Source organism: Emydura macquarii, unplaced genomic scaffold (assembly GCF_026122565.2).
Source record: "Emydura macquarii macquarii isolate MOO-44397 ecotype Brisbane River unplaced genomic scaffold, CSIRO-AGI_Emac_v2 contig_2473, whole genome shotgun sequence".
In the NCBI taxonomy this organism is placed as follows: Eukaryota; Metazoa; Chordata; order Testudines; family Chelidae; genus Emydura; species Emydura macquarii.
In genome coordinates, this window is record NW_027132610.1 from 14,614,454 (window position 1) to 14,637,696 (window position 23,243).

Here is a 23,243-nt window from a genome sequence, read left to right on the forward strand (position 1 = left end):
TTGTGACTGTGGGGCCCGTTTCCACTACCTTATCCAATCACGCGTTTGGGCAGAGTTCCTCTGATCAGTGTCCACTGACTCCTTAGACACCTTTAAGGAGCAGCGAGCTCTGTCAGCGGTTCTCTGCTTGTTGTCCTCCTTTGGCTCCCTCGCTTTTAACATATGACCTCACTCCCCTTCCCATTTTCTCCTCTGTTGTCCCATATACTCAATTGTGGTCTGGGCTTGGTGATTCCCTTCGCTTGAGGGGGATGGGCCTCCAGTTTTGGGCAGGCCTAGATCTTGGTTCCAATCCTGTAAATAGTACGTACTTCCCAGCTTCAGCAACAAATGTGGCAGGAGTACAACAGACAATAGCCTAACTTCACTACGCAATCTGCTTCATTCCTAGTGCAGAATCCCTGAAGGAGGCAGGGATCCTGTGGAAAAAATAGCACGTGATCATGGAATTAAAAACCATCCTGGGCATACATGTAAGGGAGCTGACCTAAGGTTGCGCACACAACCTGAGTTTTAGCATTTCCTAGCTTTGGTGTGCTTGACTTTGCAACCTTACTAATATTCTTTTAATATAGCTATTTCATGTGTAGTTTCCTAGGTTTTAAAAAAAACCTGAATGCCCCCCCTAAAAAAAGTAAAAATCCCCTCATCATACTCATACCCACGTGGTTCATCAGCAAGCTTGGAACCTTTAGACCCAATGTACAGACCTCTGCCACTTGAGCTAACAGAGTAACTGATGCTAGGGTCTCTTCCTCTTTGTGGACCAACACACTGTGGAGAGGACACACTTTGACTGATGGTTTCAGATATCTGCTGACAGCAGAGGAATAGTGAGACTCAGGAAACTTGGGTTCCGTCCCAGGCTCTGGAGAGGAACGTGCTCTAGTGAGCACAGACTCTTCGGTCCGTGTCCCCTCCCACCCCCCCCCAGGTTTGAATTTGATCCCTTCTGCCTCATCTGATGAAATCTGTCCGTGTTCTGTCTCTCCCTCCCTTGGCTCCTTGTCCCCGTCACATTTTCCTTGTCCACACAGTCCCACCTCTCCATTCCTTAGGTTTCCCATCACAGCCCTGCTCTTCTTGCCCAGCCAGTCCTAGTTTCCACCTCTGGGCTCACTGTCCAAGTCCCAATCCCCCCCTCCCCCACATCACATTCCACTTCCCTTGCCCCGTTAGTTCCAATTCCCTGTCGCCCCAACCCCTTGTCCCCAATCTCTTTGCCTAGCCAGTCTGTTGCACCCGCTGCTGCAGCTTCTCCTCTCCCAGCCCACTGGCTCTTAGTCCTAGCCTCCTTGTCCAATTTCAGTCTCCCTTCTTCTCACTCCAGATTCTTCTTCCAGTCTCTTTGTCCAATCTCCGTGTCTCCTGCCAGTATCTCCTCTAATGTCAGTGGGCCCAGCCGAGCCAATTGGCTCCCAGTTTCCCTCCCCAGCTCCACACCCCTGGCTCTCAGTCCCCAACTCCTTGCCCATGCTGTCCCAGTTTCTCTCTCCCTCCTGAGCCCATTTGATTCCTTGGCCCAATCTACTCCTTTCCCTCTGCCCCTGCAGATTTTTCTCTCCTCTGCATTTGCATCAGACAGGTTCTTCTTCCTCTTTGCCTGCGTGGCAGCAGGGAGGGTCGTTGAGAGCACCAAGAAGACAGGCTCCTGGCCCTCAGCTCCAGAACCCAGCCTACGGCAGCTGAGCTTTGCCCCATTGGCTGGAGAAAGCATGCTCAGTCATGCTGGGGGACTGGTGCAGACAAAGACCAATCATGTAGGAGCATGCTCAGGGAGGAGGGAATCCTAGATTTTTAGCTGCAAAGCTCTAGAAAGCGTCTACTAAGCATGTGCAGACCACGATTTTTCAAAGGTTTATAACTTGGCCAAATCTGGGAGGATTATCACAGGGACTGCGACTGGCACATCCCTGACACAAAGGCAACCCTTTGCCAAATTTCAAGGCAAAGCATAGGGGCGGTTAGAGCTTCTCACATAAAATGTCACCACAATTTTTTTTTCTCTTTTAACATGGGCAAAACAGTTTTCCCTAGCCTCTTTCTCAGATGCAACTGAACATTTTTGGCAGAAGTTTTCAAAATCAGCCTGAGGCAGACACCTTGCATGGAAAACTTCAGCCCAAAGGATTAAAGTTTGACAAAAAGTTAAAAGCTACTGAGAACATGTTCTTATAATGGGAAGCATCCAGCAACCTTAATAATAGGTGGCACTACCAGCCCTGCCTATCACATCAGTATTGTACAGTACACTTCTCAGAAGTGGGCGATTATCACTTTATTCTGGTTAATGCAGCAACCAGTCATGTAACTGATTCAGCAGAAGTGACAGATAGATATGGACTAGGCTACCAAAGAAAGTGAAGACTACAAAACAAAAACTGAACATCTTTATTGAGAATTTATTTCAGAACTTCTTCATCCTACAGAAAACTGAGGTAACCCTAGCAGGAACTGAACTCTAGAAGTACATAACTTATAAAAAAAGAAAAGACAGATTCCAACTTAACATATATGAAAGTTGTACACTCCATTCTCTTTGCTTTAAACAAGCTCATTGGCCCAAGTTCTTCCCAAAGCGGAGAAACGTACTACTTTAATGATACCTTCATGAAAGTGGTTTACTTGTATGGCAATCCCAAATGAATATTTTTGACAGCACCATTTTAAAGGTATGCTCCATGAGAGGTTGAGATACTTTATCATTAGAAAGCCCAGCCCTAAATGATCAAAGCACATGAGCTTCAGCTATAAACCAACCACACTTAACAGACATGGTCCCCCTCTCCCCCCATCCCAAGGTGTCTGGTGCATAAAAGACTAACTACTTTTCCGCTGGCCTCTGTACTACAGCTCTTGAGGCCCCCAGTCTAGTACACACAGTATTCAACTCAATGGACAGATTGTATCAAATTGTGAAAGACAGCATTTTAAAATTAAATGTACTTTCTTTTGGAACTTTTATGGTCAATGAGAACTGATTATGAAGTAAGATCTCAGATTTAAGTGATATAAACTGCAGGTCAAAAGAGAACAATTGGAATGTCATGAGATTATTGAAAGAGTTCTCAGGAAAACAACTTTTTGCACATTAGTTTTAGAACACAGTAAAATCCATTAATATCACTTATCCCATTTAAAGATTTAAAATAATAATCTAAATACATATAAGCAATTTAATACCACTATTACCAGTCCCAAATCACAACATATTTGTGTGTTCAAATACTACAGAAACAAAAAAGGCTTTGGTCATCCACAATATTGCACTTCATGGGATCTGATCTCCTTTTAATGTGCATAACTTCCATTAAAGGGAAGTGGACAGTGAAACAAAAGCAGATTTGTTTATTTACTTGGGAGAATTTATGCAAGATCCTTTAAAGCTGCTATAGAACAAAAGAAAAAACAGATGCTGGGATCAAAACCTATTCCTTTTAAAGATGCTTTTTCTTTCAGAATATTATAGAAACTTTTGACTATTGGCAATTTTATAAACTATACATATATTTCAAAAACGCAGTACATAACAGCAACAATGAAGAGTAACCTCAGCTTTCGTCAACATTTTACTTCACTGAAATAGTTCTCATGCTCCATTATATGTAATAATGCATTTGGAGAATGTAAATAACCTAATTAGATTTTCTTGTTTCAAGATGCCAGGCACCAGTCAAATATCGCAGTCGTATAAAAAGAAGATCCCTGCCCATCTGCAGCCAGCTCCAAAAGGGAACCAACTTAGAACCTATGATTAATAAAAGAGACAAGAAAATCAGAGGGACAATATTTAAACAAAAGTGTTCACTTTAAATAAAATTAGATCAGTAAGATAGACTGATACAGAGCACATCTGCATTTTTAGCTTATTCAGCACCATGATTTAGCCCTTGACTTTATTGAATGTTTCCATTTGGAACATTAATGCTTTATAATTTAAATTATATTTGAAATTATACCAAGAGTGGGACATTCTAATTCAGAAATAGATAGTGGCTCAACATATGCTATGGTGGCCTATGTACACAAACTTACTGCTGGACAATAAATCAAACTTTGGTCAGGCAACTAGGCTTAGAACCTGAGCAATTGTAACTGGAAGAAAGTGCATGTTTGTTTGTTCTTTCCTAAGTCACTCAAGACACAATCTTAAGAGCGCTAGCACATACCCACTAATCTCCAAGCAAGTTAAGATATCCAAACAATTTAACTAACCCTTCCTCAGTAGGGCTAGACTTCATGCTAGGTAGGATATGCACTCTCATAGCAGAGTTCCCTGCATGCTGGAAAGAAACAGGCACTGTAAGAAACCTGAAGCAAAGAGGGTGCCTAAGGGAGCTTGTAAATGAGAATGGTGAGAGTTTTGTAGCTATCACAAGAAGGGGCTGGCAAAAGGAAGAACTGGAAGTGGGGCTATCAGAGGAAGCTGGCCAGCCTTGCAGCGTACAGGTCTTTTACAACTGGATGATTGTATGAGGGGAAAGGTCAATGCAGCAGGCCCTCAAGTTTGGAAAAAAATGTGTGTGTCACTAAAGGATGATACAAAGACACTGCTTGCTGGACTGACACTCAAGGGGGTGGGAAGTGGGTCAAAAGCTGGGTAAGCAATTTACTCACCCTCAATTTCAGTCCAGTTGACAGCAACCTCTGCTACTGGTATTTTCAAGCACTGAGCTATGTAAAGAAGTTCCACATCAAATGCCCTGAAATAGAAAAGGAAATAGTAAATACATTGATATTTATTTTCAGAAAAAAAGACCATTGCAGTGTTAATTAAATCTCTATCCTGGTATAATTTAAGGCACTTAGTGTGCAGTTATGAAGTTTATAGTGATACTTTGAAGGTCAGATTTACATTAAGGGTCAATTAATTATATAGCTGAATGACAAAAATTAGCCAGAGTACAGATTACAATACCTCATTGCACAACACATACATTACAAGGATGAAGTGCTTTTATGAGCAATCACTCTTTCCATTTGGTCACAGTCAAGATCTAGATCTTTGTAAAGACTGGGGCAATAGAGTGGGCACACAGCACCAACCTACTCTGGTGCTTTCTTGGGCTTCAGCTGTGTCTGAAGCTCCTCTTCACTTTCTTGATACTGCCGCATGCTGATGTGATACACCCTCCTTGCTTTCTTTGAGTCAAAACCAATGCAGAAGATTCAAAACTACTTAGAAAAGCTGGACACGCACAAGTCCATGGGGCCAGGTGCAATGCATCTGAGGGTGCTGAGGGAGTTGGCTGACGTGACTGCAGAGCAATTTGCCATTATCTTTGAAAACTCATGGCGACCGGAGGTGGTCCCGGATAATTGGAAAAAGGCAAATATAGTGCCCATCTTTAAAAAAAGGGAGGAGAATCAGGGGAACTATAGACCAGTCAGCCTCATCTCAGTCCCTGCAAAAATCATGGAGCAGGTCCTCAAGGAATCCATTTTGAAGCACCTGGAGGAGAGGAAGGTGATCAGGAACAGTCAGCATGGATTCACCAAGGGCAAGTCATGCTTGATCAACCTGATTGTCTTCTATGATGAGATGACTGGCTCTGTGGATGCGGGGAAAGCAGTGGACATGATATACCTTTAATTTAGCAAAGCTTTTGAAACAGTCTCCCACAGCATTCTTGCCAGTAAGTTAAGGAAGTATGGGTTGGATTAAGGAACTATAAGGTGGATAGAAAGCTGGCTGGATCATGGGGCTCAATGGCTAGTGATCAACGGCTCAATGTCTAGTTGGCAGCCAGTATCAAGCGGAGTGCCCCAGGGGTCGGTCTTGGAGCCAGTTTTGTTCATCATCTTCATTAATGATCTGGAGGATGGGGTGGATTGCACCCTCAGCAAGTTTGCAGTTGACACTAAGCTGGGGGGAGTGGTAGATCTGATGGAGGGCAGGGATAGGATACAGAGTGACCTTGACAAATTAGAGGACTGGGCCCAAAAAAATCTGATGAGGATCGACAAGCTCAAGTGCACTTAGGACGGAAGAATCCCATGAACTGCTGCAGACTGGGGACTGACTGGCTAGGCAGCAGTTCTGCAGAAAAGGACCCGGGTCTTACAGTGGACAAGAAGCTGGATATGAGTCAACAGTGTGAGTTTATTGCCAAGACGACTAGTAGCATATTGGGTTGCATTAGCTGGAGCACTGCCAGCAGATTGGGGGAAGTGATTTTCCCCCTCTATTCAGCACTGCTGAGGCCACATCTGGAGTATTGTGTCCAGTTTTGGTCGTCCCCCCCACTACAGAAAGGATGTGGATAAATTGAAGAGTCCAGCAGAAGACAACAAAAATTATTAGGGGGCTGGGGCACATGACTTCTGAGAAGAGGCTGAGGGAACTGGGCTTATTTAGTCTGCAGAAGAGAAAAGTGGGGATCTGATAGCAGTTTTCTACCAGCTGAAAGCGGGTCCAAAGAGGATGGAGCTAGGCTATTCTCAGTGGTGGTAGATGACAGAGCAAGGATCAATGGTCTCAAGTTACAGTGGGGGTGGTCTAGGTTGGGTATTAGGAAAAACTTTTTCAGTAGGAGGGTGGTGAAGCACTGGAATGGGTTATCTAAGGTGGAATCTCCACCCTTAGAGGTTTTTAAGACCTGGCTTGACAAAGCCCTGACTGGGATGATTTAGTTGGGGTTGGTCCTGCTTTGAGCAGGGGGTTGGACTAGATGACCTCCTGAGGTCCTTTCCAACCCTAAACTTCTATGATTCTATGACATGAGGAAGCTGGAAGTGAGGCCTTCAGGGGAAGCTGACCAGCCTTAATGGGTGACAATGGTGGGAGCTGAGGAACAGTTGGGAGTGCATATAAACAACCAATACAGAGCTTTTTCTCTCCTCAAGTCTAACATTTATGCTGGCAGGCTCTGCTCGGAAAAGATTCAGTACTAGAACAGTTGGGGTAATATAAGTCAGGAGTAGGTGCACTGGCCAAATACGCACTGCCTTCTCATTGCTCTAGCACTAACACATATCATAAGCCCTACAAGATTCACTCATTTCTTCACCCCACTTGTACAGCTAAAATTCCTCATCTGCTCAGAATTCTTCAGGACTGATTTTTATAACAGCTGAGCATCCACAGCTCTCACTCAGGTCAACAGGATACATGGATGATCGCTATTAGACATAAAGAACGTGATTTTCAATAAATAGCTATCTACATATAACTTATGCATTGCAAGTGTGACTAGAGATCAAATTAAATCTCTAGTAAGTCAGTATTTGTCTATATTTAGCTGTATATACTAAGAGCTGAACCCAAAATATTCTGACTTCTTGTTCACCTGTCATTAGGTTTCTCTTCACACTTAAACATTTGTTTTTAGAAAGTTAGCCAAGAAGAAACAGAGGTCTTTTTTGTAACAGTTCATGAATATTAAGTCTCTTTTCTGAATTAGGAGAATTTTATTTCACACTTTCATATAAGTCACTCACAAAGCCCCTATTTCTTGACTATTTCTAGACAGTGACTTATTTTAAATGCCAAAAATTTATTAAAGAATGCCAATACTCATGATCTAAGTCAATTGTTAATGATTTTTTTATAGTGATATAAAACGTTAGCACTTCCTTTTCAGCAACTACACTGTCTAACTTATAAAAAGATGGTTACATAGGACATTTGTGCTTTCAACTGCCCAAGCAGGATATCCATTATAATCTATTTGAAGTACACTCTTGCTTTGATTTAAAAGATGACTCATACACATTACCATCTTTCTATAATAAGGCACAGAACCGGTGTTAAAGGTTGGGATGGGGGTTAAAATTTTAAGTAAAGACAATTGTCAAGTTTAAAAGGTTTTCTTGGGTGGGGGGAGGGTATTTATTCAAAACTTCAGGAGTTTAGAGGCCATATAGCGGCTTTAGCCAAAGGATGCATACCATTTTTAATTCGCATATAACATCCAGTATGTGAAACTAATGAGAGGTGTTAGAGGTTACTGACCAGGATGGATTAAAAAAAATCATGATTTAAAAACATTTATTTACATTTTGCTCTTCCCTTTTATAGCCTTAAATTGCTGAGGTGGGTGTTCTATAATTGTTTCCTTAATTGGTTTCCTAACTGTTAATAGAATTCTGGATTTTACATAGATTTTTTTTCTACAAAAAAGTTTCACAATTAAAATGTTCATCTGTGCTGAAAAAGAAAAGTCCAGGGCCTCATTAACATATTTACTGCAAGAACACCACATGTACAATACAAGATTGATAAGCAAACAGCCCTGACTTCATCTGCAACCAACACCACTTTCCAGTATATATTGAACTATCACAAGTCAAGAAAGTTGAAATACTTTATGTAACAAGCTGTAACTCCTCCATCAGGGTTTGCAGTTTTGGAAGTCAATGGGATTTGTGCTCCTAAGTCACATTTTGAATATACTCCCATTAGGTCCCCAAATATGGCTTAACAATTTTGGCCTCTGTGTATAAAGAGCTTACAATAATTGGGCTTGGCAGAATTCAATTTTTATTTTTGGATAATTTCAACAGAGAATATAGTTTTTTATTTTTAAGCATTCTTTTTAATTTTCCTCTATTTAAATTTTCACAGTTATGGGAAATTATGTGGGAGGGGTAAGACAATTATTTAATTACAATAGATGTAGCAATTCAAAATATTAACTATAACTGCTAAAATACAAATTGTCAACCTCATCTGTCAAAATATACAAGGTAAACATTCTTAAACTAATTTTTCAAGCCACCTTTTTCTTACTTTGCCTATTTGTAAATTTCGATTATTATTGATGGAAATATTTTTTGGCAGTCTGTGTGTGTACTGTGAAAATGACATTTACAGACAAAAATCTAATCCTGCCAAGCCTGTCAATAACAGTTAAACTATAGGATTGTCAATTAATCACATTTAACTCAAGTGATTAACACAAAACAAATTAATTAGATTAAAAAAATTAGTCACCATTAATCGCAGTTTTAGTCACACCGTTAAACAATAACAGAATGCCAGTTTAGGCTCTAAAGTTTTACATTGTTTTATTTTTGAGTGCACTTATGTAAAAAATTCTACATTTGTAAGTTGCACTTTCATGATAAAGAGATTGCATTGCACTATTTGTAGGAGATGAATTGAAAATACTATTTCTTTTCTCTTTTTTACAGTGCAAGTATTTGCAATAAAAAATATAAAGTGAACACTGTACATTTTGTATTGTGTTGTAATTGAAATTAATATATTTGAAAATGTAGAAAACAACAAAATATTTAAATAAATGGTATGTTATCGTTATTTAACAGTGCAATTAAAAATGCGGTTAATCCAGACTATTTTTTTAATCTTGTGATTAATCACAATTAATTTTTTTTACTTGTTTGACAACCCTCATTAAAAGTCTGAATAACACTGAAGCAATTTTATTTTGATGAGACAAAAGATTTTATGTCACTAGGAAGTGTGTAATAAAAATAAATTTGATCCCAATTCTGCAAACACTTATGCACATGCTTAACTTTAAGCATGAGTCGTCCAACTGAAGTCAATCTGATCATCAGGTAGATAGTCACAGATCTGATTAAATGTTAGCAGAATCAGAGCCTTAACTCTATATTTTATATTTTGCCTATAGCAGCTTTGTAAAATGTGAATAATTTTCAAACCCTGGCATTCAAAGAAAATGAACAAAAAATTTTTATAAATTTGGTTTTTATAAATTTTAATCTGAATTTTCAGTAGCACTAATTTTGAAATTAGTTTTACAAAGCCTCGGCCTGGATTTTAAAAAGTTAAGCAATGCAAATCAATCATTTAAATCACCTCCCACTGCTACTGACTACATTTTTATTATAGCCTCTTTGAAAATATAGTTTGATTGGGGGAAAATTAAGGATTTAAGATTTAAAAGAAACTCTTGCTTTTAAATAAAATTCTTAAATAACTACCTTGCTTCTGCCCCCTCCCCCATCTAGAGCAAGCAGCTCACTTTACCTCGCATAAAAGAGTTGTCCTGAGAAGCGTAAAGCGGCCCTAGAAGTCCCATATTTGGCATGGGACGGGTTCCCCCATTTCAAGAATTGAGAAAGGTAGCCATAGAGCTGCTCTCCCAAGACCCCCTTATGTGTCTCTATGCAGGTAGTATACTGGGGGAAAGAGAAGCTGCATCAGACAGCATTGTGGAAATTCCAGGAAGCTGCAAGTCAAATATAGGGCAGCCTGAGGAGGCTGCTGTAATTTAGGAGGATTGTCTAAATGATGGTGAGGGCCTCTCCAGCCCCAGGAACAGCCCAGGATCAAGAGGGTGCAAAGATAGCTTAAAAGCAACTGCAGCTGCCATCCCCTGGACTGCAAACTCTGAATCTTGCCTCTGATCTTTATGGTATTTTGACAGAGGTTATTGAAGAAAGGTGGTCAGTAGCATGCAAGAGACACACAAACCTTTGCAGACTGTCAGTTGAATTAGAAATGCTATTTCCCCCATTCCATTCCAAACCACCCTCCTTTCAGACAAAAACCTACAGAACTTTAGCATAATTAAAACAAATACATTACAATTAGTGAAGCAGTAAGAATACACCTCAAAATAGGTGCTAGTGTACTAATCCAGAGAGACACCCACATACAGTCAGATATTGCTACAGTCAAACACAAGTGATTACTTGTTGGCCTGTTCACTAAATCACTAAAATAGGAAATTCAAACTAATGGTTCCCACAGCAACTAACTCAGCCATATTGCACAAATATATTAAAAAAGCAAAATTATTAACATTGCCCTGTACAGCAATAAAAAAACACAATAGGTACACAAAGCAGCAGAGATAAGTTAGCTAGGAAACCAGAGGTTTGCAATAATCTCTATCAGGATGACTTCAGAGTGGGAATAGGGCCTATTAGCTGCCACAAAAGCAGTTATTGCAGTAAATGAATTTGTCTGAATGTGATGAATTTGTTCCAAGCGAGGTTGCTGTTTCAAATTGTTTAAAAAAACAAAAAACCCACAAACAAGGGCTGAATATTGTTTATTAACATTGTTTATTTATTATACTCCAGTTCTGTCGAAATTCTAGATTTTATTACTTGTCTTTTTATGCTGACATTTAAGATTTGTAAGCAAAGGTATATTCGTTATATTTGCCTCTGAATAGCTACAAATGAGCTTTTTACTCTAATATGTATAATTCCATAATACCTATTACTTGTATTAACTGACTAGAAATTTTAATGGAGACAGATCATTTAATTGTCCAATGAATTATACTGTACTAACTGGTCTAAAAAATGCTGCTCAGCCTAGTGAACTAATGAACAGAATTCAATCACCAGTTATGAACCGTTATAAGTTTTACCACCCTATAGAAACTGATTAATGCAATGTGAGGACATGCACATCACAATCCTGCTGGAGTGACATTAAAAAAAGAATTGAGAGTACATTTTAAAGATCAGGAAAGTAAAGGACTAACAGCTGTGGCAAGAATCAGGCATAGTGCCGGTAGGGGCCCCCACATGTGCTATTAAACATGTCCTAACCTTGAACAACTCTCTCCAACCCCATTCAATGCCTAAAGGAAAAGGACTCATAGGTAGATACTGCTGGGGTACATTTGGTCTCTCCTCCTATTCAATGTGCATGCACATCCACTCAGAGTTAGTGAGGAAATGGACTGCAATGTATTCACTAAGCTGATAACAGCTCTACATCTCGTCAGACCCAGATAGTGCATTGGAACCTACTGTCTCTGTCTGTAACCACAATATGAACAAGGGTTAACTAGTTGAGGCTTAAGATCAAAGTGACGTTGGTGGATTTGGAGATTGCAACCATATTAGTTGGCGAGTGTGATATCTGCACCCAGGTTAAGGGAGTGCATCTGCCATTTGTGACTCGGGTTCATAATCTTGGAGTTTTATGAGATCCAGGACAGCTCTTGGAAGATCCAGTAGTGTACTTATTTCTAATTGTGTTCTAACACAGGTTAACTAACATGATCTTAAACTGTAGCATAGACAAAGGAACAAACATTTGTTCCTGATTGTTTAACTCTAGGAATTTGTTCCTTTACCTATGATACAGTTTAAGATTGTGTTCAAACGTGTTAACTAAAACAATTCAAAACAGTGTGAGCAAGCTCTTTGTATCAATTTCCAAATCAACCGTGCTCAACTTCCAATGTTTATCCTGCCAGCCCTGGGTTCTGAAACTCTAGCTGGGCTCTTTCCTGCATGTGCATCATCACCAGCAGTAAGCGTTCTCCAGGTCAAAGACAGGCCCTTTGTTATACATGTGTAACTATCTGGAACCTAGGTCTTATCTAGACTAGAAAGAGTTTGCCAGTATAGGCAAATCCATCTAATGGAGACATGGATTATACTATCAAGAATTCCACAAATGAAACAAGATATACTTGCACATTTTTGCTGGTATGCCTGCATCTATACCCAGGTTTTTTTCCGGTATAGCTGTGTTGGTTAGGGATATGGTTTATTATTATTATTGTTGGTGATTTTTTTTTTTTTTTTAAACACTCCTTACCAACGGTTAAGTTTAGACCAGGCCTTAGTTAATAAATAACTGCTGATAATGCACAAGGAGTCATCAAATCCAACTCATTCTCTTACTTATGTTGGCTCTGCAGGACAAAGAGGAGGGAAATAACTTGTGTCACTAAAGTGAGCGGATACAGCAAGACTCCGATCTGTGGAGTAAGAAGGTGACATTTTACCAGTAACATTTTAGATAGAAGTGCACACTTAGTGCTTAAATTGGAGAAACAAATGAAAGTTAATGATTTTAATATTCACTAGCTCAGCATAATTTTAAAAAGGAATAGTTGGTACCAAAGCATGAGGCACCCTCTTCAGGCAAAATTATAGGAACAAAATGTTTCATCTAATCAATCAGCTGTGAGTTGCCTAATAAATATAAATTTAACCAATCATTGAGATACAGAAAACATCTAACTGTCAATCATTGAGAGGAATAAAAATACACTTGGAATTTCCCTCATTTGACTAGCATCCGGTATGAGGCAGGATCCATCAAATAACAGCTGGCATATCAGATTCCCTCCTGCAGAGAAAGGAATCCAAGATGCAAGGAACTTTTAAAGAGATCTCTTTGGGTCAGAAAAGGCCAATATTTCTGACCTAAAATTTACCACAATCTGTCAGGGTAGCCATCTGATTGGCTAAACTTTCTTCAGTGGTTTATGGTATTAAAAAAAAAGTTAATCATCATTCAGGTTAAGATCGTAGTTGCAGAAAAAGAAAGATGATCTCTTTAAATCTGGAAACAAATAATTCCCAACTGTCTCCATTATGCTTTTAATATAAGCCTTTTAACTTTATTTTAAGTTTTAATTTAAAAAATGTGCCCCATCTATTTCTGAGAAATAGATTAGTGGTTTAATCAGATTCAAAGCCTAAAACACAAAGCATATGCTCTTTGTTTGGAGATTGTTCTTATTTCAGATCAATGTCAAAACTCTGCTATATAGGAAATAAATTTCAAAAACATTTTAGTTTGTACTGGTATGTACACTAAAAACTATCCAAAAGGCAGTTCTGAAAATAATCCCAACAAAATCTCTCCCCTTTAATTCTGAATAGGATGCATGCATAGTAATTTGTAATGCTGTAAAACCAATACAATACTCCTTTATATGGCATTGCAAGTCTATAATACCTTTTGTCTATGGATTTCAAAGCACTTTACAAACATTAAGGAACTGAGTTTAAGAGCACCTCTACCTAATCTATCTAGGTACTTCTATGGCCCTCATCACCATAGTATCTGAGCACTTAAAGTATTTCAACTCAACCCATGTTTTCCTGTTTATGAGCACCTATAAATCAAATTCAGATATAGCAAGTAAGAAATTGCGCTCTCAGACTCCTGAAAGATTTAACATTAAGCAGAAGGAGACACTCTGGTCAGTACCTGTGGAACAGAAATAAAAAGGTGGAAGTGATGAGACACAAAGAGATCCAATCCAAATTAACATTTACATCTGCTTTTCACAACTAAGGTAATGTCTGAAACTTGCAATGATGACTTGATCAGCATCAGATCTTATGAAGGAGGATTTTTTGACACCCCCTTTGCCCCCATGTGTGTGGGATGAGAAATCAGAAACAGAAGGCTCCAATTAAAACACTGAAATTACTATAACCATTCCTTTTTGGCGGCTTGCTAGCTACTTAAAAACTGAAGTTTTAAAACCTTTCACTCTGTCCAGTTTAGCAGCAGGACACTGCCTCCTACACTGTTTACACCACCACAGGGTTGTGCACAAGGGGGGGCAAGCAGGAGCACGGCCTCCCAAAAAATCTCCATGTGTCTCTGCAGCCATAGGAGGGAGGAAGCAGCAGGGCAGGCTGGCTGCCGGCTGAGTTCCTCCTCCACCACCCCTACAGCTTGCTGCTGGTGTCCCATGCATTGCCTCTGCCTCCAATGCCTTGATTCACCTCAGCAGGCAGTCTGCAAAGCAAGCACCTGTGATGGGACTCCAGCAGGAGGGAAGGGAAGTAGAAGCAGCAGCTGTAGGAGTGGGGGGAGGAGCTCAACCGACAGCCAGCTGCCCTATTGCTTCTTCCCTCCCTGTGCTGCAGGGACACAGAGTGAGGCTGCCAGGGGGAGCGGATGCCTCCTCGCTGCTGGGCATCCCCACCAGAGGCATCCTGAGAAATCGCGGGGGGGGGAAAGAGAGGAAAGCAGTCACGCAAACCCTTTGTGTGTGTTTAACTTGCACCTTCAAAAAGTTCAAGTTTAAATTCTTGCACCCGCTCCTGCACTGCCACTATTATTGATAGTGAAAGGTATTTGGCTCACAAGTGAGAGAGAAGGGGTGCTCAACATCCATTCTTTCAGTGAGGTATGTTAACAGGCTGCTGAGAGACACAAAAATAAAATCTAGCTATTGCTTGGATAATGGCTTCTCTCTCTTCAGGAGCAGCACTGACAGGGTCCAATACTTCAAAATAAGATGCTGCACTCTCTCCTGCTGCCCTGCTAATTCAGCACTTGCTCTCTCTAGCATGTGCGAAATGCTTCTCCCTTTATCTGAGGAGAGAAATGCCCGGGACCTTGCATGCAGGAGCAGCTGGACTCCTCGAGATATGCAAGCAGCTCAGCATGGAATCGCTTTTAACTACAAAACTGGATATTGGTTCAATAGTTTCTCCCCTGCCTCCACTCCTCTCAGGACTTTCTGAACAGTTATTCTTTTTGTTTTTGGTGTGACAGAATGCCAAGTTACAGTGAGAGGGACACTTTGCACGGTTACAGTTGGGTTGGCACTAATTGCATTAGAAATCTCAAACTTCTAAGGATTTATAAAGTATTCAGCAGTTCACTGTAGACACCAACTCAGAAGTCAGGTCAATAATAATGAAGAGAAGACTTCCAATTTTAGTAAAAAAGCTAAAAATTGTTAAAAGTGTTAAATGCTGAACACTGGAATGAAGATTGTTCTGCTTTAAGAAGTTAGCTTTGGGCATAACCTATTTCTTGACTTAATAATGCTCAAATGGGCAACAAACCTCCAAAAATACAGGACAAAAAAATTATTCATGCAAGAAAATTGGATTCATTCCATTAGTCCAAGATAATCAAAACTAAAGTTCTAGGACGTATTTCTGATGTACAACGATTTTCAGCTATATGTGAGAAGAGGTCATATTTGTGTGATGTGTAGGTAAACTGAGTAATGAAATGAAGGGCATTTGAGGCGCAGAAAAGTGCAATATCAGGGCACAGTTCTGCAAGGTGCTGTACATCCATGGTTCCTGAAGTCACTAGGAGTTGGGTTAGCGTGCAGATACGGGCCTGGCATATACAGGAAGTTGGACAAGATGATCTGCTGGTCCCTTCTGGCCTTAAACTCTATGATTTTGACTATGATCTTGCAGGATTAGCCCCTTAATGCTTTTGGAATATTGAATAAAAGTTAAAAACTGAAGACAAACTTGAAAGTGTAAAGAATTTATTGTGCACCTGTACTGTAATTTTTTCCAGACAAATTAATACAAGACCATTGTTAGTTCAGGTCTTAGATAACAAAATAGCTATAAAATATTATTTACCCAAAATATATGGCATAAATACACCATTTCCTAATTTTTGGCCTACTTAAATATTCATCTGAAAGGCTAGAACATTTGGCAAAGCAAGGGCAGAGTTGGTAGTTTTTTAAAATCAATACGTAAAGCTGCAGTTAATGTTAAGGCTGTGACAGCCTAACAAGAGAAAGGAAGTTCTATGTGAAGACTGATTCCAGATTTAGTTTTACTCTCTCAAAGTGAGCGCTAAGGGCCAAATCCTGAATCCCAGTTACACAGGAGGAAAGAACATATTAGTCCCTTCCTTCTGTGTAACTCAGCTTTGTACTGTGTCAAATGATCCTGAATCTGATCAGCCCAGCACAGAGGGCAGGGGAGGATTCTGCAGAAGTGGAGTGCTCATCTGAACGGACTCTACATGCTCCCGAGCAGCCTCTCTCCCTTCTGAGTTGAGCTGATGAAGGGTGGGTAGGAAGGTCAGGATCAGTGTCCTCAGACAAGTGTGCCTCTGAAATAGGCTGTTCGTTGGCTTTTCTACAGCACCTCGCTGCCCCTGCTCCCCCAATCACTATAGTATCTGAGCACTTCCCTAATTCAAAAGGCTGTCATGAGGATAAATTCATTGATATTAAGGAAGTACACTCCCCATTTTACAGATGGGGAACTAAGACACCCAGAAATTAAGTAGCTTGTTCACATCTCACAGGAAACCCAGGGTAGAGATGGCAATACAATCCAGATCTGAGAGTCCCTGTGCAGCATCAAGATTATCATTCCTCTCTGACACAGCTTCCTCCTGTCCCCAATGGACAATCTCAGAATGAGATCATCCACTGGGAGTGGTATATGACTCCATTAAGGATTCCCTGCTGCTCTCAGCCAGTGCAAACATACCCCTTCCCTACTTCCAGGGACCTTGTGGAGACACCATGAATATAAACTGTCTCCCAAATATTGACTAGAGGTCTGCTGGGATGGAATCATTGACTTCGTTGGGGAGCCACAGAAAGAAGCTAGCTTTCTCCTCCTCTCCCCACTCTTATCTCCAATCAGTCTCAGGAGATGTGTAGCGTCTCCATGGTACACAGCCAGATTGGCTGCTCAGCTCCAGCCAAGTTACACATCGCAAATGCATCAGGGTCCAGATTTATCCAAAAGGAATCTCATTTATTGTATTGTCAGAGCCTCTCAGTTTTGTGTAGAAATTATTTTATTTAATAATTAATGCTGTTTCTAAAGGGTGAATTATGCTTCCAAATAACTAAATAGGGCAAATCTGTTAACATGCAATGACTGGGTGAAAACATACACAGTGGAACTAAAAGAGAAATTTATTGAAAGCTACATTAGGTATCAAAGGGAAAAAACTAATAATTCTTGATCTAGACAGATTTGCCACTTCAGAATATTTGCAGAGAATCATGGAAAAAATGAGTCACTCTTTTCTCCACTGACACAGCAAACATTCTTGATAAGGGGTTCCAAGTTTTGGAAACAAATCAGAAAGCCTTAGGGGCACTACGTTGTATATTACCATAAAGCAAGCTACAGCATAAGGTTAACTTCACAGCAGTACCTCTGATTAAGCAGATTAGGACATCAAATTGAAAGAGTCACATGTTCCTGAAAATTTGGTACCTACTACAGTTACACATCACCTAAAATGCCTAAAAAAAGTAAAGTCATATTTCTCTATTTCCCCCTAGTTTGTGTATTTGACAGTATGTGGAATATAGTTATTTTCACTGTCTCTCTCATTTCTCCCTTGCTGAAGAGCCCCTTAACCAGTCAGAAGCACTGCAAAATCCTCATGTTTTTAAAAGGAATTATTAAAAATTCAGGGTGTATTATTTACAGGGTATCAGCAGTTGGAGTTATTTAAAATTGATGAATTTCAAACAGAAGAATGTTGATCATTTTCCCTTTAAGTACCCCTGCATTTGCTTTGTAAAGACCAGACAGTAACAATATTCATTGTTTTTTTCCTTGCAGTACAGCTGTTGTGTCAGCCTGCTGAAGTAATAGATATTCCTTGAAGTTAAAGGGACTGTCAGCAAATAATACATTTTGAGGAGTACACTTTAGGGCTGTGCTTATATTTGATCACAGAAATTTCCTTAACATATAATGCAAAGCAATTAATAGAAATATGGCTATAAAAATTCATTTTTTTTTGAGGCAGATAAGTAGTCTTATGCTCTCAGATTATGAGTTCTATTCTTATCTCTGCTACAGTCTTCCTTAGTGACCTTGGACAAATCACTCATCTAGAAACTGATTTTCAGAGGTGCTGAGCACCACAATTCCAGTTTAAGTCAACAGAAGTTGTGGGAACTCTGCAGCTCTGAAAACTGGGTCCTTCAATTCTGTACTTTCATATCCTCTTCTTTAAGAGATGAGGGGACATCATAGCTTGCAATAGGCTTTAAAATTTTTGCAATGAGAATTTCCCCTTTAACTCAATGGCGGACTTTTCAAGTTCAAGATTTCTGAAGCAGCTCCCCCCTCTCAAAGCCATTTTTGCATTGCCATCCTAGAACTAACATAGCTTGGCCACAGCTGCTGAAGCTCAACCTAAAACGAAACATACTGGCTTTGATTAGGTTAGCACGAATGGACAAAAGTTTGCAGCATGTGCATGGGTGCTGTGCTCTATCCTTGTGAGTAGGCAGGGTAATGAGACACAAAAAAAATCTTTCTACAAGAGGTTTTCCTGGAGGAAGACAGTTTGAAAAGACTAGATTATACTCTTAATCTGGGCCTGTCAATAATGATCGTGTCAGTTTAGCAAAAGAGGGAGTGTATAAATGTTTATAGAAACTACGACGTTTAAGGTGGAAATAGCATTTCTGTCTCATGGGCATGTCTACCCTGCAATAAAACACTTGCAACTAGCCCGTGCTCACAGGGCTATAAAATTGCAGTGTAGACATGTGGGCTCAGGCTGGAGCGTGGCCTCTGTGACCCTCCCCCACTGCATGACCCAGGACCTGGGTCCCAGCCTGAGCCTGAATGTCTACACTGCAATTTTTATAGCCCTGCAACCCAAGCCCACAAGCCTGCGTCAGCTAACATGGGCCAGCCGAGGGTGTTTTACTGCAGTGAAGACATACCAATGTGGCTGTCATCACCATGCCACTCAAATAATGGATATTCCACTGCCCTTTCCAATGCCAAGTTACAATGAATGACAGTTCTAAAACCATTCACATTGTATTCATGGTTTTTGCTGCCCTACTTCGAGACGCATGAGAGCCATCTTACTGCCCACTTTTATGAAACAGAATAGCATGAACACAGAGTACATCAGAAGCTTTCTTTACATGTAAGGCTTCCAGTCTAATCACACTTAGCGTACTTTTGTCTCATAAGGTACCGATTTGAGGGAGGGTTGGGTTGGTTGGTTAACAAGTAATGAGTTACAAAGTTGTACTGGATAGCAACACAAGTTGGTGAATTTTCTAACCATCAGCAGGCCCACCGACAGCAGTTCCAGGCCCCAGGGCAGAACAGTCAATGCCCCCCTTACAAAGGGATGGCTGAAGTCCAAGTGGGCATCTGCCGGACATTTTTACGTATTTATTATGTGCCAAGCAGGTTCCCGCCTGGCTGAGGAGGCGGTATCTGCTACTCAGCTTTCTGGATCTTTCAGACTCCCAGGGAGATGACTGATGAACCCGGGAAGCTGAGTAGCAGACAGCACCTCCTCAGCCACCTGGGAACTTGCATGGCGCACAATAAATAAGCTCAGCGTGGGAGCACGAGCAGCGGGGGCCTCAGTGGAAGAGGGGTGTGGAGGAGAGAAAGATACGTATCTATCCTCTCATCCGCCCGGACCCTTTTAAATCACTGGGCCTTGGGCAACTGCTCCCCTTTCCCTCTTCATCGGCTGGCCTGACCATCAGATATCTCTTATATCACATGCCAGAGTAAGGATAGACGGCTGGATTCTAGACCTCATCATCCATCCAGTGTCATCAGTGTAGCCCAAGATCCTTCTTGTATCTTTATTGCAGTCACTCCATTTAAATATTAAAACTCAGCTAACAAATCTCTCACCTTTCACATACTGTATATGCCTCTTCAGTACTGAGGAAGAGAAATTCTGCATAACTGCATTATTTAACTGATTTTGGGGTACAGTTTACATGAAATATGCAAAATTAAATAAAATTGTTTTTTCTACATGCTTTCTGGACATAAGACAATCAATTTGTAAGCACCTAGAGGATAAGAAGATTATAAGGAATAGCTAGGCATGGTTTTGTCAAGAACAAATCATGCCAAAATGACAATTTCCTTCTCGACAGGGTTACTGGCCTAGTGGAAGAGGGGAAGCAGTGGACACGATGTATCTTGATTTTAGTAAGGGTTTTGATACAGTCCTCCATGACACACTCATAAGCAAACTAGAGAAATACAGTCTAAATGAAATTATTATAAGGTGGGCACACAACTGGTTGAAAGATTGTACTCGGAATAGTTATCAATGGTTTGCTGTCAGACTGGAAAGACAGATCTTGTGAGGTCCCACAGGGTTCCTGGGTCAAATATTATACAATACTTTTATTAACGACTTTGTTAATGGAGTGGAGAGTATGTTTATAAAATTTGCAGACGACACCAAGCTGGGAGGGTTGTAAGCACTTACAAGGACAGGATTAGAATTCAAACTGACAAACGCTGGTTTGAAATCCACATGATAAAATTCAGTAAAGACAAATGCAAAGTACTAGACTTAGGAAGGAAAAATCAAAAGCATAACCACAAAATGGGGAATACAATGGGGAGGGAGTAGTACTGCTGAAAAGGATCTGGGTGGTTATAGTGGATCACAAATTGAATATGAATTAATGTGATACAGTTAAAAAAAGACCAATATCATTCTGGAAGGTATTAAGGGGAGTGTCATATGTAAGTCATGGGAGGGAACTATCCCTCTCCACTCTGTGCTGGTAAAGCCTCAGCTGGACTAGTGTGTCCAGTTCTGGGTGCCACAATTTAGGAAAGATGTGGACAAATTGGAGAGTCCAGAGGAGAGCAACAACAACAACAACAAAAAGTTTAGAAAATTTGACATATAAGGAAAGGTTAAAAAACTGGGCATGTTCAGTCTTGATAAAAGAAGACCGAGGGGGGACCTGACAAAAGTCTTCAAAAAAATTAAGGGCTGTTACAAAGAAGACTGTGGTCAGCTGTTCTCCATGTCCCCTGAAGGTAGGACAAGAAGTAATGGGCTTAATCTGAAGCAAGAGAGAGTTAGACAATTTTTTCCAAATATCTAACCTAACTATAGGGGTACTTAAGCTCTGGAATAGGCTTCACAGGGAGATTGTGGAGTCTCCATCAACTGGAGGTTTTTAAGAGCAGGTTACAGAAACACCTGTCAGGGATGGTCTAGATTTACTTGGTTTTGCCTCAGCACATGGACTGGATTTGACGATTTGTCAAGGTCCCATCCAATCCTACATTTCTAAGATTCTACGAAAGGCAATGTAGTTAAAAAAAACAAGTATAAGAACTGATTAAAACTGATTGAGCAGCTGTTTTTACACACACACACACACACACACACACACACACACACACACACACACTGTTTATTGCAGTTATAAAGTGGGAGTTACATTTTCACAACCTTGATCAACTGCTATAAAAATTAAAAATCGAAAAATTTAAGCTAAAGGAAATAACTTACCAGCGTTCTATATGAAGAGCTGAGAAAGTCCGTGAGGCAGCTTCTCTGGTTAACAGTTTAAACCCACATTGTGTGTCCCTGATTTCCTTGACACAGAGAAACCATACTAGGAAGTGGAACCCATACATGAGAAGAGTTCGGAAGTAAGAGCGCTGTGAACAAAAGCCAAGAAATTACATGTTTTCCTTTATATGACAAAATTGAATTGATCTGAATAGAGGATGAGCATTCCACTTCATGGCAATTTTGAGGTTAGAAATTTTTTATTCATTCTGCACTGGAACAAAATGAGAATAGTGGTGGGGAGAGGTATGTCAGACAGGCACACTTAGGTTCTCTCCTGAGATGTGAGAGACCCAGTTCAAAGTCCTTGCTCTGCCTGATTCAGAACAGTTTTTCATCCCAGATCATGCCAAATCAGGCAGAGCAAGGACATGAACCTAGGTGTCCCGAACCCCAGGCCAATACCCTAAACACTCACCTATAGGGTCTCTCTCCTTCACTGCTCAAAAACTGCCCAAAACAAAAGTTCTGTAGAAACTGATGTCTCTACAAAATGTTTCGGTTTCTATGGAACACCATATTTTGATGACATTTCCTTTAGACAAAAATATTTCAGTCAGCTCTACATAAGAATCATTTTAGGCTCCTTGGGTAACTTTACAATAATGGTGTCTGTTATAGTACAGAATGGGATCCTTATTTGCAAAAATATATTTTAAAGTTTTGTTTCCATGACTCAAATTTAGACAAATAATACACAGAGAACTTGATGAAGATCAAGTAAGTACAATTACATAGATGTGCTAGAATATAATGTACTCACAGTATGATTTTTGTTTTGAACATACAAACTATTTTAAAATTGGTTTTAGAAGACTAGATTTTAAAAAATTAAACAAGGTGTAAAAAGATCCCAACCACTATTTTAATATGTAAATTAAAGGTAGTTTTATTCTTTAAAACAACAAACAACCCCCCTCCACCTAAACAGTATCCTTTTATTTGTATACTGCTTGATTTCTTTCACTCGAGGCCAGTTCAGCTTAAGCTAGTATCACCTTAAGGCTATATAAAGCAATGCAGCTTACAGGAGGAGGATGTATGCCTATTTACATTGCATATATGGTGGACTGAGCAACAATTCTCCTATATAGCCAGTCATGAATGGTATATAATAAACATGTAAATCTAATATAGAAGAAGTCAACAATTGTCAATATTCACTGATCTTGTAATTTAGTTTTTGCAAATATCTCTGTTTCCAGAAGATTTTCAGTAGATTTTCTCCCAATTCGCTTTAGTTGGAACTTTTGTTATCAGCAATTCTTAAGCACTAAGAGCAAATCCTAGTGCTAACCACAGACACTCCCAGCTGCACGATTGAGTCTGGTTTTGCAGCCCTTGTTGTCTTTGAAGCCAGAAGATTCCCCAGAGGCTGCTCACCCCATTCCTCCTGTGATTCCATCCCCAACTGCCATATATGGAAGCAAGGACACGTGTCTTTGGTGGCAGT

General features: G+C 40.1%; 1 protein-coding gene across 1 annotated transcript in view; it reads right to left on the bottom strand.

The window, feature by feature from the left end:
- Nucleotides 1–2,376: 2,376 nt before the first annotated feature.
- The window catches only part of ALG5 (ALG5 dolichyl-phosphate beta-glucosyltransferase), a 41,356-nt gene continuing 20,489 nt past the window's right edge, over nt 2,377–23,243 (bottom strand). Inside the window, exons 8-10 of the mRNA XM_067563028.1 lie at nt 21,728–21,879; nt 4,618–4,703; nt 2,377–3,748 (exon numbers count right to left, since the gene is read on the bottom strand). Of these exons, the coding sequence (XP_067419129.1) occupies nt 3,636–3,748; nt 4,618–4,703; nt 21,728–21,879 (351 nt within the window). The 3' untranslated portion in view covers nt 2,377–3,635. The remainder of the gene's footprint in view (nt 3,749–4,617; nt 4,704–21,727; nt 21,880–23,243) is intronic.